Consider the following 18,821-nt stretch of genomic DNA (forward strand, 5'->3'; position numbering starts at 1 on the left):
CCTGGTTATAAAATACAGCATGGATTTAATTAGCAACGTTGGTAACGTTATAAGTTAGTATGGCAAACTTATGCAATTTAGGTTGCAGTGGCAGAGTGGTGCTGTTCCTGTAGGTTGTCTGCTCGTTGACTCCAGGGATGTGAAAAAGAGTTTGGTTGTAATGTTAGTTCATCCAGCATCCAGCAATAAAAGTGAACTGCAAGTGAAGCGGCATACTCCACTCAGTCTGCAGAGCCCTTAAGCCCCGCCCCCTGCTGCTGCACAGAGCGCAGTTCGCTTGTTTATTCAAAGTTTATTCATATTGAATACACTGTCTAAATTGCACCAAATTCACCTCTGTACATTCTTTGGTCCCCAGCAATACACCCGCCAAGTGTGAAGTAGAACGGATGGACAGTTCTCCAGATATGTGAAGGACACACATACAGACAGAGATTCCTTGCTTTATAGTTAGATAAACGTTTTTTGCCTTAGAAATGATTCCCTGCTGTTCATACTTTGCTCGGTTGACTGTTATCATAAACTATTTGCACTTCCTGTGTAAACTGAAGATATGAAAGATATTAACAACTTCTCCTTTTCTGTGAATGTATGTGTGTGTAGGTGCTGCCCCGCCAGACATGTGGCTTGTTTACTCACACCATCTACTATAAGGAATACCCTGGTGGACCGAAGGAACTGGACAAAAGCATCCGCGGGGGAGAGCTGTTTCTCACTGTGCTTCTCAACCCAGTGAGTCAGAGAAACCACACACACACACACACACACGCACACACACACACACACACTTGCACATGCAAACGGATATATACAAAGTGAGAAACAGGGAGGCCTGTTACTTTCCATTTTGATTTTTGCACCTTAAAGAGGAACCAACTGGGTTTCCCGCTCTCTCTGCAAAGGTAACTTCCTCTCTGTCTGGTTCATTCTTTTTTGTTTCTGCTTTGTGTGTGTGTGCGTGCGTGAGCGTCTCTTTTCCTGTCAGGGGCTGCATCTCACTGTGGAGCTGTGTTCATCTCCCCACTTTAAATTAGGTCACACCACAGGGGGAGTTGCTGTCACACATTCACACACACACGCACGCATACGTACACATCCTCCCCCTGCTGTGTATGTCAGCTCAACTCCATTCGGCTTTGAATTAAGTAACAGAATTAGGTTTTGGTGGCAGTTAAGATGCTCGCTCACGTGCATGCATGCACACAGTTAAAGGTAGGCATAGAAATTCCCAGGAATTATCTCCAAACAATCTCTCTCTGACTCAACCCATGCACGGAGAAGCTCGTAGACCAGGGGTGCCCAATACGTCGATCGCGATCTACCGGTCGATCGCAAAGGTAGTGTGGGTAGATCGCATGGCATTAAAAAAAAAAAATAGAAAAAAAAAAATAAAAAAAAAAAAAAAAAAAAAAAAATTTTAAAATAGACGTCAGCCTATCAGAGCAGATTGAGAACTGTCTGTCAGAGTTTGACAGACGCTTTCAAGACTTTGTTTTACTGGAGCCAGTCGTTACATTCACGTGCTACCCTTTTCGGGAAGATGCTGAGGCTGATTCACTCGCATCAAAAATTGCAACACTGTTTCACCTGAACTCATCTGGAGTGGAGGATGAGATTTTGACACTACAAGCTGACATTCAGCTTAAGTCCAGGGCTCATGGACAGTTCTGGAACTTCCTCACAGAGGAAAAGTACCTCAACATGAGGAAATGTGCTACCTCCTTGACTGCATTATTCGGCTCCACTTATTTATGCGAGTCAGCCTTTTCCCACATGAAGATTATTAAGTCCAAATACCGTTCCACCTTGACTGATGATCATTTGGAAGTGTGCTTGAGGCTGGCTATCAGCAGCTACTGTCCGGACTATGCATCCCTGGCTGATTCCATTCAGTGCACGTCATCAGAGTAAGGTAATGACAAAATGTACAGTTATATTGTACAATATGGGTTCATGCAGTTATGCAAGGTACACCAACATATATTGTACATATAAAGAATACTCAATATATTTATAAATAAATATATGTTTTGCATTTTTATAGTAGGTAGATCATTTTGACTTGGTCATTTTATAAGTAGCTCGCATGCTGAAAAAGTGTGTGCACCCCTGTCGTAGACCATCAGTAGGCTGTATTGAAGTGTCAGGTAGGGGAGTGCTGAACTAGAGGAGCTGTCAGAACTCAGCGAACATCACAGAGTCAAGTGCAGCTTCGCACAACAACCCAATCTCGTCCTTTTCTTCTCTTCCTCTTCTTTGTGTCTGCCATTCTTCACTGTTTTATTTATTTAGATGTGTTTTTTTCTTTCTTTCATGCTGTCTATCTTCTCTCTGCATGTCAGTGCATCCCTGTGTCTTCCTTAGTTTGAGCACAATGTTTTCTCTGTCTTAAAATGATAATGATACATGACAGAAATACTGTATACGCTTGTTGTTCTTCTGTCAATTGAGAGTTGATATAACAAAAGAGGAATCCGTTTATATCCATTTCAAAAGAACTCTTGATGATTGCTTAATTGTGCTGTTCCTTCTCTGTATCAAGTAGCACTTTCCTGGAAAAAACACCTTAGGTACAAATGTGAAGTGTTTTACATTTTCTCCTGCAGGGATAGTGGTGTTCTAATAATAGACAAAGAACTAGGTGGTTGGCATGGAGTAACAAATTAGAGGGAGTGTAATTAAGGTTTTTCTATTTAAGTGATTTGTATGAACACAAAGGCTGCAGTCAATGTTGTCCTATGTTTTTTTATAACCACTTTTCCTTGACCTCCATGGAAACCTCATGAGGTCAAGGAAAGATAATAAGGAGAATTCATGAGGACAACCGCAGTGCTAGGAGAATCCCACTGCACTTCCTCTAGGATGTTTTTTTTTTTTTAAAGCAACTTTATTTATAACACATTATTTAAAATTAGCCTAGTGACACACTCAATGCTGTACAATTCAAGTCCAAAACAAAATCACACCTCCTAAGAAGGATGTTATTGATGCCGAATGGTTGGTCGCTTTAATTATTGCTGCCGCAAGGAATTGTGGAACAGCATTATCTCCTTTTCTTTCATAAAGGATGGTCCAGGGTACCCTATGCTAAAGGAGATAAGAAAGGAAGGAGTGAAGCACCTTTCTTTAGCATTTAGAGAATTCGACCAGCTCTCATCATGGCTGCCGATGAGATACTTCCAAGTCATTTCACTCCTTTAGGAACCTTTCTAAGCAAAAATATGATTTGTCCACAGCCAAGGAGTTGGTGGGGAAAGTGTACCAGATTAATAGTCAGCTGAGCATATCAGGCGGCAACCTCCCGGTCTGAAAAGTGAAGCCAATGCTGAAGTGCCTTAAACTTCCATTCTTTCAAATATCCACAGGAGGCGACTCCTCTGGTTGCAAAAAGAAGTCTGATTGTATAGAAGTCTATGAGAAAATGAGCCTACTTCTCACTTGATTTATTACCTCAGTAAACATGGTAAACATGAGTTTATGGTCTCAATCGCTAGTTTCAAGTCTTCTTCACTACAGCATGATGTTCATTTAGTGAATTATGATCCCATTTAGAGTCAGATAGACCATAAAGCAGGGTATGCTTTAGGGCGTGGCTACCTTGTTATTGACAGGTTGCTACCACGGCGTTGTCCGGTCTGGGTGATGTCCATGATTTCATCTTACAACTTTAACCTTTTCACAGTATTTGTTGTTCGGTTGTACTTAGCTCCATCGTCTCGTGTCACTTCTGGTTCCAAAAAACCAAGATGTCGCCAGCCAAAATGCTGAACTCGCTTCGAAACCATAATCTACAAACCAATGGTTGATGTCACGGCAACTACGCCCACTTCTTATATAGTCTATTGTATCTATAAAAGTCCTGCTCACGGCTAATTTTGAACATTGAATGAATGAATCGGCCTCTCTGTGGCTGAATAAACTGTTGAGGAAGACCTGTGGTGTGGCTTTGGATTGAAGATAACTGAAGTAAAGACTTCCTGGAGTGCCTTGTTAAAAGGAAATGCCAAGGTGTTCAATTCTGAAAGGGCACTATAACCTCAACCTAAAATCACCCGATAGCACCCTGAGAGGAACGACTCGAGAATAAAAAGTATTACTGCAAAACATATACAGTATATGAAGTCAGAATAACATGGACAAGTCGAACGTACCGGTAGGACTTATGTTGAAAGGTTACATTAATTTATTAAGGAAGGCCAACACATCACAGTAATTATGATACGGTGACTCATTTCTCATATAAATGTCTTGATAGCTGCATAAAGGACAAATGACCTAACATCGTCTTTTGCTCACATCACCCGTGATGTCATCTCAACATGAGCTCACAAACCAAAAGGGATGCCTCTACACACACACACACACACACACACAGCCATATATATTACATGAGGCTTTGAAATTCTCCCTGAAAGCCCGAAACACACAGGCTAATTACATTTTTTCCTCTGTTTCCACAATCTTTTGTCCTCCTCTCTCACTTCCTCCCTCTCTTAACCAGTGTAATAAGAGATGAAACTCTCCTCTTGTTGTATCTCTTAATGAACAGACCTATTCTGCCATGGCGTACGTACACACACACACACACACACACACACACACACACTCTCACACGTACATAAAGACTGATGATTTATTTTTGCTTCTGGTCTGCTATGTTTCCATTTGCAGACGCAAAAGCTTTCATTAGTGCGTGCACTTTGTGTGTATAATCAATAGTGTTCTGTAGCTCACTGCTTTAGTCCCCCGGGGGTGGGTTTCCTATTGTTTGATGTTCTGCACATTGGTAACATTGTCACTTCCCATTCAGGGACTTTAAATCACATTTGGCCCGTGGTTGCAGTTCACCACTGACAGCAACTAACATATTGGATGTGTGCTCGTGCATGAACTGTATATATATGTGTGTGCACGTGTGTGTGCACGTGTATGTGCACCCATCTATGTGCATTTGGATACTTTTGCATCATCCCAGGCTGCATCAGCGATCATTGAGCTCCCCGTCTCGCATAAGCTCGACAATCAATTGGACGACCTAGACTCTGCAAACAGCCAATAGGGCACAAGTCATTCCCCGATAAATGGCCAGAGAGATGGTGAGAGAGGGGTGAGAGAGAGGAGATGGAGGGGGGAGAGACGGGGAGAGAGCAGGGTGAGAAGGTGGCAGACAGATTGAGATTTAATTTTCAGGTCACGGCATCTTGTGTCACTTGAGAATCCAGACACATCCAGGGAGGAAGTGATGCACATACAGGCACACACAAACACACACACACACACACACACACACACACACACACACACCGGTGCATATGTTTGTGTGTCAGCATCCAAGTATCTGTGTGTATGTTTGTATAAATGTGTGTATAGCTGACATAAGCAGAGCTGTAGACATATATCAGGGCTGACATTTAGCGCTTAGCTCTGCCACTAAGCTTATTAGCCATATCAGCACAATCTCCCTCCCTCTGTTTTATACCCGGTACTCACCCGCACGTCCCTCACCTCTCCTCCAAACTCTTTTCTTCCTCTAATTTCAGACTCGTTCATTTTGACTTTGCTCACACATGTGAATCTTTCCACACTTTCCCTCCTTCCTTCCCTTTCTCCAGAGTCCTGCTGATTGCTACTGAAGGCTTTGGCAGCTCATCAACACATACAGGCTCTCACACACACTCTCTCTCTCTCTCTCTCTCTCTCACACGCACACACACTCACACACAAATGCAATACGCTACAACCCAAACAGGAGGAGAAATTACAAAGTGCAAGTAAAGCAGTGAAAGATGGGAGAATGGAAAGGGCCAGAAGATGTTGACTGGAGCAGGCAGAATAAATTGAATCGAAATCATTTGCTGTGTTGACGTTCAGATTTCAATTATCCGCTGATGAGACAGAGACAGCGAGATGGACTGCGAGGAAGAAAGAGAGCAAGACTGCAAGAGCAAGAAGGGGAGAGAGAGAGAGAGGACAATGTCGGTGAAGGGGAGAGAATGAAACCGGTAGGGGCGGTGTGGGCTTCTTTTTTAGTAGCAATAACAATTCAATCAGGGAGAAATGTATATGGAACTAAGTGCTCTGTAATGGGAAACAGGCTGCTAAAGCTACACATTGGAGGAGAGAGAAATGCAGCCGAGAAGGACAGGCAGCGAGAAAGCGGTAGTAGGCAAGAGGATAGATTGATGGGAATAGGCAGATGGACAGATGAGGGGGAAGAAAAATCCATCCTCAACCAAAGGCCAGTAAAACAAGTAATTTCCTCAAAAATGCAATCATGTTAGAGTGGATTGGAGCATGTCACAAACTCAAATACATGACTGCTGTTCTCTTAATCTTCCAAGACATGGCATTTGTGTGTGTGTGTGTGTGTGTGTGTGTTCATGTGCGCATTTTTGAAGAACATCACTCCATGTTGGACTGACATGCTTCATCAGAGCATCTAGGTCAGCATGAGATCGGAGAGAGAGGGGAAAAAAAAAAAAAGTGACTTTTCGGAGCAGACGAGAGAGTGAGAGCAAGACTTTAAAAGGATGAGAGAAGAGGGAGGAAATTAAGCTGCATAGGAGCAATGAGAAGAAAAGACAAGGGAAAAAGATTAAAAGAGAGAAGCTGCAGGGTTGGGTTTATTTCTCTCATTTTTTTAAATTTTTTTTTTACACTTCTCTCTCCCAGTCCAGCTCCAAGTATGATTTGAGCCCAATTCTGGTGTTAAATTATTAGCGCTGTATTCTTTATTAAAAGGCACATAGGGGACTCAAAGCAATCCAATATTCAGGAAATGAGATGTGGCACCAGATGCATAGAAGAGGTTTATATGGTTCAGTTAATTGAATTCTTACCCACAGTGAGTTTCTTCCACCAAAAGCACTGTGCACTATGTCGGGAGATTAACACTCTCTCAAGTGTCTTTTTTGTTTTTTTAATTCAGACTCACCTGCCAAGGTTACTCTCTCTCTCTCTGTCTTTCCCTTTGTTACCTCCCTTTTCTGTATTTTTTTTCTCTTTTTCTGCAGTTCTCCAATTACAAACACAAATCATCTTCTCTCTCCCCCTTTGTTTAATTTGGCAGCCGGTGCTTAAGCTCCATAATGAATGTTTCCATGTTCAATAACACCCAGATCCTCTCTCTCTCTCTCTCTCTCTCTGTCTTTCATGCACACACATACAGTACACCTCCCAGCCTGGGCCAGATCTCATAGGGTATTGAGTGGTTTGAAGGGAACATAAATCACTTTTTGATCACCTTGCCTGCTTTCAAAAAAGCACAAAACAACACAAAATGGACAAGGTGGGACACTTTGAAATGGTTTATAGAACATTATTTACTTGGGTCAAATTTGTCTGCACTCGCTGTGTATCAGTTCGGGCTGTCAAAGTTAACGTGATAACGCCTTAACGCAAATTTGTTTTAACGCCACTAATTTCTTTAACGCATTAATGCAATTGATCTTTCGGAGGTTGTAGCAGGGTCAGTTTTAAAGCTAGTTATTAAAGATACTGGCATCATATGAAACTAGAAAAACCTAAGGAATCCATTGGTACTAACCGTGTCCTACTAGCTTGTTGCGAAATAATGCTCCAAACTTGCGCTAAATTTTGGCGAGGTAAAACTGTCATGTCCATTTCCAAAGGGTTCCCTTGACCTCTGACCTCCAGATATGTGAATGAAAATAGGTTCTATGGTACCTACGAGTCTCCTCTTTACAGACATGCCCACTTTATGATAATCTTATGCCGTTTTAGGCAAGTCATAGTCAGTTTACCATGTTATGATTTGAGCATATTTTTTATGCTAAATGCAGTACCTGTGAGGGTTTCTGGACAATATTTGTCATTGTTTTGTGTTGTTAATTGATTTTCAATAATAAATATATACATACATATGCATAAAGCAAGCATATTTGCCCACTCCCATGTTGATAAGAGTATTAAATACTTGACAAATCTCCCTTTAAGGTACATTTTGAACAGATGCAATTGATTGACAGCCCTAGTATCAGTCCAAAACCTTTGCATTTTATAATATTCACATCTTTTTTTCCCCCTCCTAAACCACTGCAGCAGGCCGTGGGAAATATTCCTTCTCAATCCCAAATGTGAATAGACGCTGTCGAATTTAATTTTACACGTTTACAAGCTCCAAGTTCTCCATGCGTGCTTCGAAGAGGGAGTTTTGTTTTGTTTTTTTCCACTACGAGTCATTGGAGAGGAGGAGCGAGCACACATTTCTCTCTGGCTTGTGTTTCTGTTGTTCCTGGTTGAGTGCAAGTTGGTGATGCCTTGACAGCGGTTCCACATTGTTGCCTCTTACATCAACCAGATTGATATGAAGCAGGCAAGGCTGGATGGCGCGCTGCTGGTTTGCTTAGAGTGAGCACAAGATAAGAAGGCGGGTGGCAGATGCGCACAATTGCGCTGGCATACACAAAAAAACGCAGAAATGCATAAACAATTACGCTGACACACACACACACATGTGTGAAAAATTACTCTGACATGCATACCCTTGCTCCTCTCTGTTCTTTCTGTGTTGCGTTCTTTGTCACAAAGACACAACTAGCCACACACGTCTGGTTCCTCTTTCACCCTCCCACAGTGTCACACACACACACACACACACACACACACACACACATCAGTATTCGGGGCCGATCAGTATTCTGCACAGCTTTCCAGGTCGGCCGGACGCTGATCCATCAAACCCCGACACTGTGTCGCTTTGTATCTGCGGCAACCTTCAGCGTTAAAGAGGAGCACCGACAGTCCTCTGTCACCAGGAAATTCACTGTGTATGCTTGTGTGTGTGTGTGTGTTTCAATGTGCGTGTGTGTGTGTTCACACATGCAGAGCTATTTTCCCAAATATACCGACACACAATCATTCATGCACACACAGACAGACACACATGCTCACACCCACCAAATAATTCATATCTTAATGGCTGATGTTACCGTTTCATCCAGACACTTCACGTTCCCAAGCTCCCTCCAATCACAAAAGAAAGTGTGTGTGACCGTGTGTGTGTGTGTGCGTGCATTTGTCTGTAGCAGCTATCTTAGCTTGTCTCTTTGATCAGCCTATAAAAGCACCGAGGCGTGGACAGATAGCCTCGACCAACACACTATCGCTCCTTCACTCCCTCTGAGCCTCTCCTTCTCCCTCACACACATTAAGCGCCGTGAACACACACCGACACACTCGGAAACACTTTCCCCCCGTGTGTATAGCTGCATCTCTCCCATCACCCAGTGGCTATATGAGGAGTATTGTGCTGCCTCCTCAGCTTTATCTATCAGGAGTGGTGAATACATCAGTTCAGGTTTATCTGTTTTCCTCTTCTTAGACTTGAAACTGTATTGCGCGCTGGAAAAAAGTTAATGTATAATCTCACATAACAAAAGTGTCTCTTTGCAAAGTGATAGCAAATATTGATACCCGGTGGACAGCTGCTCTGTTAGTGACTTTAAAACCATCACACACGGAGAAATAATCTGTTTGCTTTCCACTGCAGTCCCAACAACAACAGTAATTAGATTTACTACTCAGTTTTTTTCACAAACATGGGAACTCGGGAAATGAGATTTTGAGTTTATCACAATTTTGCACAATACAATAAGCATGTATTTCCTTCTCTCTGTCCCTTTTCCTCTCTACCCCCTACTCCGTGTCTGCTTCTCCACCCTAGATCAGTATATTCATGACCCACCTGTCTAACTACGGCAATGATCGACTGGGTCTCTACACATTCGTCCACCTGGCCTCCTTCCTTCGCTCGTGGACGAACCTGAGACTCCACACACTCCCACCGCTGCAGCTCGCACACAAGTACTTCCAGCTCTTTCCCGAACAAAGGAACCCGCTCTGGCAGGTGTGTTTGCGTGGGTATTTGCCCGTGTGTATGGGCTTGTGTGCTTCTTTCTGTGTGCATTTTTTTTACTGTGCATTTCTGTGTAAAAATATTCTTATTATGTGGATTCAATAATATTCAAGAGCAAAACAGATTGTATGAGCTGTGTGATGTGGAAAGTGGGTCCCATTTACTTTTGTATTGTACAAATTATGATGATTTAAAGGTGCTATATTTGATATCTAGAGCGTTAACATAGCAACAAATAACTATTTGCTATATAAATTTGCTATGTGTGTAGTAATCCAAGCTTCTCCGCGCTTTGTTTACATAGCCTGGCCGGCTGTGCATGGTTTTAGTGCTTGGTTTTAATGCATGTTTGTGCATGTGAGCGTGCCCCACTGACTAGCTCACAGCTGCTGCTCTACACTGCTCTCATACGCCGGTTACAGCTTATAACACCGTCCCAACCAACAGCATCGTCGCGGAAGCGTAGCGCCCACCCCAACACTGTTACCTATGTCAGTTGTTGTTAACAGCGTTAGCTGCGAGCTGCCTGTTGAGAGTCAATAGAAACGCACCCAATCCCATATTTAGCACCTTTAATGACAGTTCATTTGCCACTATGCTATAACATTGTCTCGAAAGCCTTGAAAGGAAGGCAAGAAGGACTATTTTGCTTGTATTTACTATTATTTATTTTGCTAAAAAAAGTGATTTATGACTTTGTTGTAGACAATGAAGGTGGATTTGATTGTAAAGGTGTTCAAGTTGGCTGAATTTGTGGTGTCTTGTAAGCCCATGCTGGCTGGGAATAGTTGTTTGCATGATACATAAAAAAAAAGGTTATTCATTCATTGTATGCAGTAAATCCTCCATGTACTTGAAATACAGGCATTTATGTTTTTGTATGTTTGCTATGTACATCATCACTTTAACCTCGTATTGTTTGTCTGTGCCTCTGTAGAACCCGTGTGATGACAAACGGCACAAAGACATCTGGTCTAAAGAGAAAACCTGTGACAGGTTACCCAAGTTCATGGTCATAGGCCCACAGAAAACAGGTAAGCTACAGTACACACGAACACAAACAGAGAGCCTCCTTCTGTCTGCCCAGGTGTCTATAGATCCTCAACATCAGAGCCCATTCATTTAATCCCCCCAGCTCCTTTGGTCCTGTCAGAGCGAGACAAAGGAGGAGGCTCTCACCTCCTTTCTTCCACCCACATACTATCTGCTTTAGATGCATAGAGATACAGTACTGAGCTACCAACCCTCTCCTTTTCTGGGTTTCTCTCTGTCAAAGAGACAAAAAAAGAGGAGATTATTAAAAATCTGTGTCTGGGATCCAGAGTGTCTTTGTGTGGTCTCAGGAATTCTAATTACTGGTGTTTGATGTGAGAGGCGAGGAGGTCCCGTAACGCTGCTAATTAACCAGGTGATAATTTACTAAATGGGACGAGGGGTCACTATAGCAACATTAGCAGCCCGACAACAACCACGGTATCATAAATTCTAATTTTATTGCAGGGTATGCCTCACACATGTCAGAGATGTTGGAGAAAATAGGAAGCAGGGTGAGGGTGGATGTAGCAGGATGCATGGGAGTAAGTGTTAGGGCGACGGGGTGAAGAGAGAGCTGCTGAGGGTGAGACAGAGGGCACGACCAGAGACCCCGGTGCTGATTGGTGTCAAATGCTTCTGAATCATTTGATGGGGTGGCCTGTGATCATTGCAGACACACACACATAGTATTCTCAGCAAGATATAAATCTTGCAGAGGGAAAAATCATCCAGTATGGATCAGTGGATGACAGCTCTCACACTACTCTCCGCTGAGCTGCATTAACGAGCCAGTTATGAATTATGCCCTTTCTTCCAGGAACGACAGCACTTTATCTCTTCCTGCTCATGCATCCCTCCATTTCCAGCAACTTTCCCAGTCCAAAGACTTACGAGGAGGTCCAGTTCTTCAACACCAATAACTACCACAAAGGAATTGACTGGTGAGAAACACAAACACGTATCCTTCATTCTCTCTCTCTCTCTCTCTCTCTCTCTCTCTCTCTCTGTGCCTTTTTATTAGTTGAAACCGAAGGTGAAAAGGAAGATTATAAACAACCCTTTCCATTTAGGAAGGTTGTTGTAGACCGTAATGTGTCTTGCAGACTTCAATGATACATTAAGCACTTCAAAAACATCTTCAAAATGATCTTTTAAGCCTGCAAACATAAGCCATGAGACATATGGATGCCTAAATTGACCCATAAATGGGTTACTTAGCTGACAGAGACACAGCTGGTGCAGCCTCCGAAGTCATCCAGAAAAGACGTAACTCTGAAAATGTGTCATTAAACACTGTTAAAATTATATTATCAAGTTTATTCTAGGCTCGTTGTCTAAACTCAGATTAAGGCCGTAATTTTGTGAGTGTATCTGACTTTGAAAACATGCGTACAAATGTAGCAATGTACACTCCGGGTGACTGCAGTAATGCTGGTGCTTGTGTACGATGAGGCGTGTATCATCAGCGTGTGCATGTGTATTTGCATTTCCTCTCAATTTGCTGCGTGTCTGTTGCCTCAGGTACATGGAGTTTTTCCCCGTGCCCTCTAACGTTAGCACGGACTTCCTGTTTGAGAAGAGCGCTAACTACTTCCCCTCAGAGGAGTCCCCGCGGCGAGCTGCTGCCCTGCTGCCCAAGGCCAAGATCATCACCCTGCTCATCAACCCATCTGACAGGGCCTACAGCTGGTATCAGGTACATACACAAACACACAGGATAGATTATTTTTAACTCTCTACAGCTGCCTGCATCATCATATGACAATGTTTATTCACTTTTGTACATTTGGAATATGCACAGATGCTTTGTCAGGAAATTAAAAAAAAGGAACTATTTACAGTTCGGCAAACATTATAATTAAAAGGAGGAGTCTCAAAAAGGGAGGGGTCAAATAAATGAAAATACCTCATCTTATAACAGATGTTATTTTTAATTGAGTTTTGTATCCAAGATTGTGTTTGGAGTCGGATTTCTTTCTGCGAGCGTGGAGCTAATGAGCCTGATTTATCTATACGTCTCAGAGTGGGAAATGTCACACAATCCTGAAATCTTCCGCTCAAGTCTGTTTGATTAATGAGACATGAATATCAACATCGTGCCAGCTCAAATGTTAAGTCATTGTCAAGAATAAAAAAAAACGCTCTCTCGTGCAAAGTTGTGAATATATTACTCGATGTTTAAGACGAGGAATGAGATGAATAGTAAAATAAGAGTGAATTCTCTGAAGCTTACGTGGCTGTATCTATCTGCTAACCTTCCCAGCATCAAAGAGCTCACGAGGACCACGCAGCCCTGCGGTTCACCTTCTATGATGTCATCAGTGCAAGACCGGGAGCGCCGGCTGAGCTCCGCTCCCTGCAGAGCCGCTGTCTCATCCCCGGTCTCTACTCCTCACACCTAGAGAGATGGCTCACTCACTACCCTGCTAACCAGGTATGCACAGAAACAGATGCACTGTATTGCACATATTATTATTAAACTGTTGCTCATACAGTATGTAATGTTAAAGCCTTGTATTGGTTTTGTAAGAGGAGATTTATTGTTCATATTTTTTATAGAAAGGGAATGAAAGATGAGATTTATTTTTGAGATTTACTGATGTTTACCGTGATCAGGAACATAATTAAATGAATGGTAACTATATCTGTTTTGCATTATTTAAAATGTCCTTATTTTTGTGTTTAGATGGGAACTGCATACAGTATCACTTTGTATATTGCCTTCAGGAATAGGTATAAATACTTCACATGAAAAAAAAGAGTAAAGTGATATTTTAGATCAGCTTTCAGAGCTCTGTTTTCCAGCGTTTGTGGCTGTCATTAAAGTGGATTAAGTTTCCTAAATGAGTTGTGATGCACTAACTAGTTAGTTAATAGTACCCAGTGTTACAGTATGAATGTCTCTGTGTGTAGGTGATGATCATAGACGGCCATCAGCTGAGGACTGACCCTGCGTCAGTGATGGATGAAGTCCAGAAGTTCCTGGGAGTCACTCCTCACTTCAACTACTCCCAGGCCCTTACGTGAGTCTCTCTTGCTTTCTCTCTTTAGTCCCCTCCATCTCCTGGCGTCCTGGGCGAAGGGCAACTTTTCACCTGGCTGGCGTGCACCGTGATAGAAATGATGGTACAGATTCAAGCTGAAACAAGACTCCAAAACCCAAATGTGTGTGAAGCCTGACATCTACTGGTGAACACTGGGGTACTAAACTCTCCTCTTTAGTGCCAGGTTGTGTCCTTCTCTGAAAACTACAACAAACAGTGACATCACCTGGCACCAAAGATCAGCCAATAGCAGATGGTCAGTTCGCTGCTTGCTTTGAGCTGTTACATTTCTGCTTTTACACAGATTTATGTTTGAGTTATTGTCAGTATTTGTAGAGGGGTAAAAAGTAGTATGTGGTCCCAACAGAGAGAGCAAAGAGGACATGATACAAGACGAACAAGAGATGACGAGACAAAAAAGGAAAAAAGAAACATCAAGGAATTTTCGCCTTTAATTATAGAGGACATTTCTTAGGTATAATGTCAAATTAACATAACAAGGTTGTGAAAAGGAGTAATTCATTAGTGTTAAGAAACAAAGCAGGTAATTTTGTGTAATGCATAAAGTAAAATGACTTGATAAGCCTACAATTTTGAAGCCTTTGAATAATATTTGTATTACATATTAAACACATTCGTTCAAGCAATAAAAAATTGATGCCTATTCTTGCCAAAAAGACAGTCAAGTGGTGAAGTCTCTGGCCTGGGATCAAATCCCAGCAGAGCATTGACTGTCTCACTTACACTGCCTGCCTGTCTGTGTTACAGCTGTCTGCATAAATACAAGTACGAAAAGGTTAGTGCACGCCACGGTGTCAATCCGAAAGAACTTAAACAGCAAAGACTCCGGAGGCTGTAACCATGATAAATAACTTATGCAAGTTCCTCAGTATGAACTAAACATATTCTTTGCAGTCTCTCACAAAGACGGCTTGTGCAAAAGGGAGAAATAATGGGTCTTTATTGTGTAAGCGATGTAGGGGTTGTCTGTAGCTAAAATATGCAGGTCAGCTAGGGCTAGTTTGACCGTTTGATCGGAGTTCGCGAGTGATTGACAGCTGCCTGAGGAGGTGCCCATTGATGCCAAAAACATTCTGCCTACTGCCACTTTAAATAAACAGAACACTGCTTTCACTTCCATGTTGTGCTACATTGCTGCTAATGTAAAAATCGTTGCATCAAAACAAGAGCGTCCTTATTCACAATGCATCCTTGAAGCAAAATAAACCATAACTATTGACCCCAGATTAAATCAACGGTGCACTGCTTTCACATTGTGTTACGTCCCTGCTAATGCACAAATCTTTGCATCAAAATAAGACTTAAAATAAGCTTCTTCTTCACCTGAATTCAGTGCATTTTCATTTTGCCCGTCTGCTCTCTGTTGTATATTACTTTTCTACTCTGGACTGCAGCCATAACATTCAGGAATGCTTTTCTCCGGCTGCCGCTGTAGGGTGCTGCGTGCAGCGGCATGACAGCTCTCCAAAAGTGAAGCCAAAACATCTGGATCGCCCCCTTGGTGGCTGGCTGTTAGTTTAGGGAGCGCTTGATTTGAAATGCAGCTGTGGCTTCCATGAGCGGCGCACATATCTTAAACGTTAATATCGCATTCGATCATGTTCATTTAACAGTGGGGAGCCAAAATCATGATCACGATAAATATTCGTTAATTGTGCAGCCCTAATGCCAACCAAATTCCAGTTTTAATCCAACTCCAGAGAAGTAGCTCTGGCCTCTCGATGCTCTGTTTCAACTCATTCTGCATTAGAGATTTTGGCGTGTGACCTTTAAGTTTGGGAGGAGTGGTAAATGGTTTTATTTATCTCGAGCGCGGCTCATCAGAATGCAGTTTGCTTGCAGGCCCTCAAATCTCCAGACAGGGACATCTAGAAAGTGTAGCTCAGATTGGGACAGAGAGTGCCTCTGTCTTGAATCACAAGCCCACATGCACACAAATAATTCGTAAAGAGATGCATTTTGACAGAATAATAAGGAAGCTGTGTGTGTGTGTGTGTGAGTGTGTTTTGGGCGAGGACGGAGTTATACAAAAGCCTAATCTTTCTTTTCTCCTTCTCATTCTCTTGACATGGCAGCGGTCTGACAGATCCTCAACACTGGAGCCTATTTATTTAATCCCCCTCTCCTTTCTTCCTCCTGTTCTGTCAGAGGAAAACTGAAGGAGAACCACTTAACTGTTTTTTTCCCCTCTTTCATTCACCCACTGATGCATGCAGATAAAGAACAATATTTGCATCTTTCAGTCACATCCACATTAGCCCTTACACTCTGACTGCCAAATAGCAGTTAACAATAGTGCGTATCTTTCAACTTGTCTTCTTTTAAGAAATTACAGTTGAAAAAGTGGGGCCCATCTTACATTCACCGACTAGACATAAATGTCACTACGCATTCAACACACTCTCTGTCTGTCTCTTACTCTTTTGCTATCGTGCTATCGGTGTCTCTCTGACTGCCGCTCTGTCTTGTTTCATCTCTGTCTCTATCAGCCTCCCTCTCTCTCGTTCTCTCGGGCCGATATCATCGTGCATCCCTGATTTTTGTACCTCTTCTTCAGATGTACTTTGTGCTACTATGCTGCAGAAGCAATGTGCATAAATGTATACAAGCATAGAAATTTACCAAGATATCTTACATTACATATGCAGCAGATAAACATAAATGCGAATAAGCAGTACACGTGCAGGCATATACCCATACATACTGTATATTAAATCTATATACAAGCATATGTATTCATGCATATACACAGGAGCACGTCTTTATTACTAGAGTACTTTGCTTTGAAAGTCACCTACCATCTCCTCGCCTGGTGACACATTGTCACATAACATGCTGCTGGGGTGCAATAGTCTTTTCATGAGAGTGACAGTTTGGCTTCACAAGGGATGCTCATAGAGCCGATATTGGAGCGTTATAGAGGCATCGAATTTATTAAAATATTTCTGTCACATTTATGTATTTTTTTTTTACATTCAGTAATGAATTGAAGTTCCATCTCAGGCACATGCGTAAATTCCCCAGTGATTATTGGTTATTTTTATTTATTTATTCATTGGATAGAGACTAATTGAAGATAAGTAACACATTGCAATAAACGAGGAGGACATTCTGTATATATCATATTTAACATTTTTTACATGTATTGTCACTAGGGCTGTCAATCGATTAAAATATTTAATTGTGATTAATCGCACATTTTTGTATCAGTCCAAAATGTACCTTAAAGGAAGATATGTCAAGTATTTAATACTCCTTACCAACATGGGAGTGGGCAGATATGCTTGCTTTATGCAAATGTATGTATATATTTATCATTGGAAATCAATTAACAACACAAAACAATGACAAATATTGTCCAGAAACCCTCACAGGTACTGCATTTAGTATAAAAAACATGCTCAAATCACAACATGGCAAACTCAAGCCCAACAGGTAACAACAGCTGTCAGTTTGTCGGTGTGCTGACTCGACTATCCCAAAACTGCATGTGTTTATCAATTAAAAATCTCAAGTTGAGTTAATACGTTGAAGAAATTTGTGGCGTTAAAACAAATTTGCATTAACGCGTTATTATCGCATTACCTTTCACAGCCCCTAATTGTTACATTTGAAAAGAAATAGAAAACAGTAAATCAGTAAAAAATAAGAATAAATGTATAAAAAGTGAAATAATCTTGGAGGGGAAAAGAACTTATTTTAAAAAGAAAAAAATGCTTTCATCCATTGGTAGTTTTTGGCATAAATATTCTGATCCCAGGCATAAAAAGCCTTTAATAAACATGGACTCGTACATTATAAAAATACTCATATTGGCACAATCGCCTTTCTCGGGGTGTCTTTCTTTACACACAAATGAATCCAAACCAATAAGTAAAGTAACCACATTTTAAATTAGATTTGTGTTGAAGGGAGTAAACAAATCAAACTATAGCCTAAGCAAATGTCTTATTCTATTTTACCATCTGATAAAGAATTAGTAATACAGTAATCCATTAGCAGTGGATTACTGTTACAACCAACCAATAAACTATTCTCATGATTATTGTGTGTCTGCATTGAGAGAGGGAGAGAGACTGCACAATGGAGAGGGAGGCTGATAGAGACAGAGATGAAACAAGACAAAGCGGCAGTCAGAGAGACACCGATAGCACGATAGCAAAAGAGTAAGAGACAGACAGAGAGTGTGTTGAATGCGTAGTGACATTTATGTCTAGTCCATGAGTGTAAGAGGGGCCCACTTTTTCAACTTTAATTTCTTAAGAGACGAGACACTGCTTTATATTCAGACTGAATTCAGGCCTATACTGCTTATTTCTCTAACAAAGACCACACTATTTGTACTGCATAAAAGTAGTTTCGGGAAAGATTGAGTGAAGGTCGTGTTCGGTGGGATGATTGGGGGTAGAGCTCCAACGATTTATCGATTAGTTGACAACTATTAAATTAATTGCCAAATATTTAGATAATCCATTAAACAGTTTTGGTCATTTTTTAAGAAAAAAACGTAAAAATTCTCTTCTTAAATGTGAATATTTTCTGGTTTCTTTACTCATCTATGACAGTAAACTGAATATCTTTGGACAAAACAAGATATCTGAGGATGTCATCTTGGGCTTTGGGAAACACTGATCGACATTTTTCACAATTTTCTGACATTTTATAGACCAAACAACTAATCCATTAATCGAGAAAATAATCGTCAGATTAATCGACAATGAAAATAATCATTAGTTTCAGCCCTAATTGGGGGTCGAGGAGATTGGGTTTAAGATTGGTTTGAGGTTGTGTATGGTGGGGGTAGAGGAGAGGGTGAAAGGGGGTCGATTACGTGGGGATGAACG

General features: G+C 41.5%; 1 protein-coding gene across 3 annotated transcripts in view; it reads left to right on the plus strand.

The window, feature by feature from the left end:
* ndst3 (N-deacetylase/N-sulfotransferase (heparan glucosaminyl) 3) overlaps positions 1–18,821 on the plus strand; it is a 119,780-nt gene that overhangs the window by 95,168 nt on the left and 5,791 nt on the right. For all 3 annotated transcript variants that reach the window (XM_037765005.1, XM_037765006.1, XM_037765004.1), the window contains 7 exons: positions 604–732; positions 9,686–9,868; positions 10,815–10,911; positions 11,730–11,853; positions 12,434–12,608; positions 13,176–13,346; positions 13,826–13,935. In XM_037765005.1, coding sequence (XP_037620933.1) covers positions 604–732; positions 9,686–9,868; positions 10,815–10,911; positions 11,730–11,853; positions 12,434–12,608; positions 13,176–13,346; positions 13,826–13,935 — 989 coding nt within the window. The remainder of the gene's footprint in view (positions 1–603; positions 733–9,685; positions 9,869–10,814; positions 10,912–11,729; positions 11,854–12,433; positions 12,609–13,175; positions 13,347–13,825; positions 13,936–18,821) is intronic.

This window comes from Sebastes umbrosus, chromosome 3 (genome assembly GCF_015220745.1).
Source record: "Sebastes umbrosus isolate fSebUmb1 chromosome 3, fSebUmb1.pri, whole genome shotgun sequence".
Classification (NCBI taxonomy): domain Eukaryota; kingdom Metazoa; phylum Chordata; class Actinopteri; order Perciformes; family Sebastidae; genus Sebastes; species Sebastes umbrosus.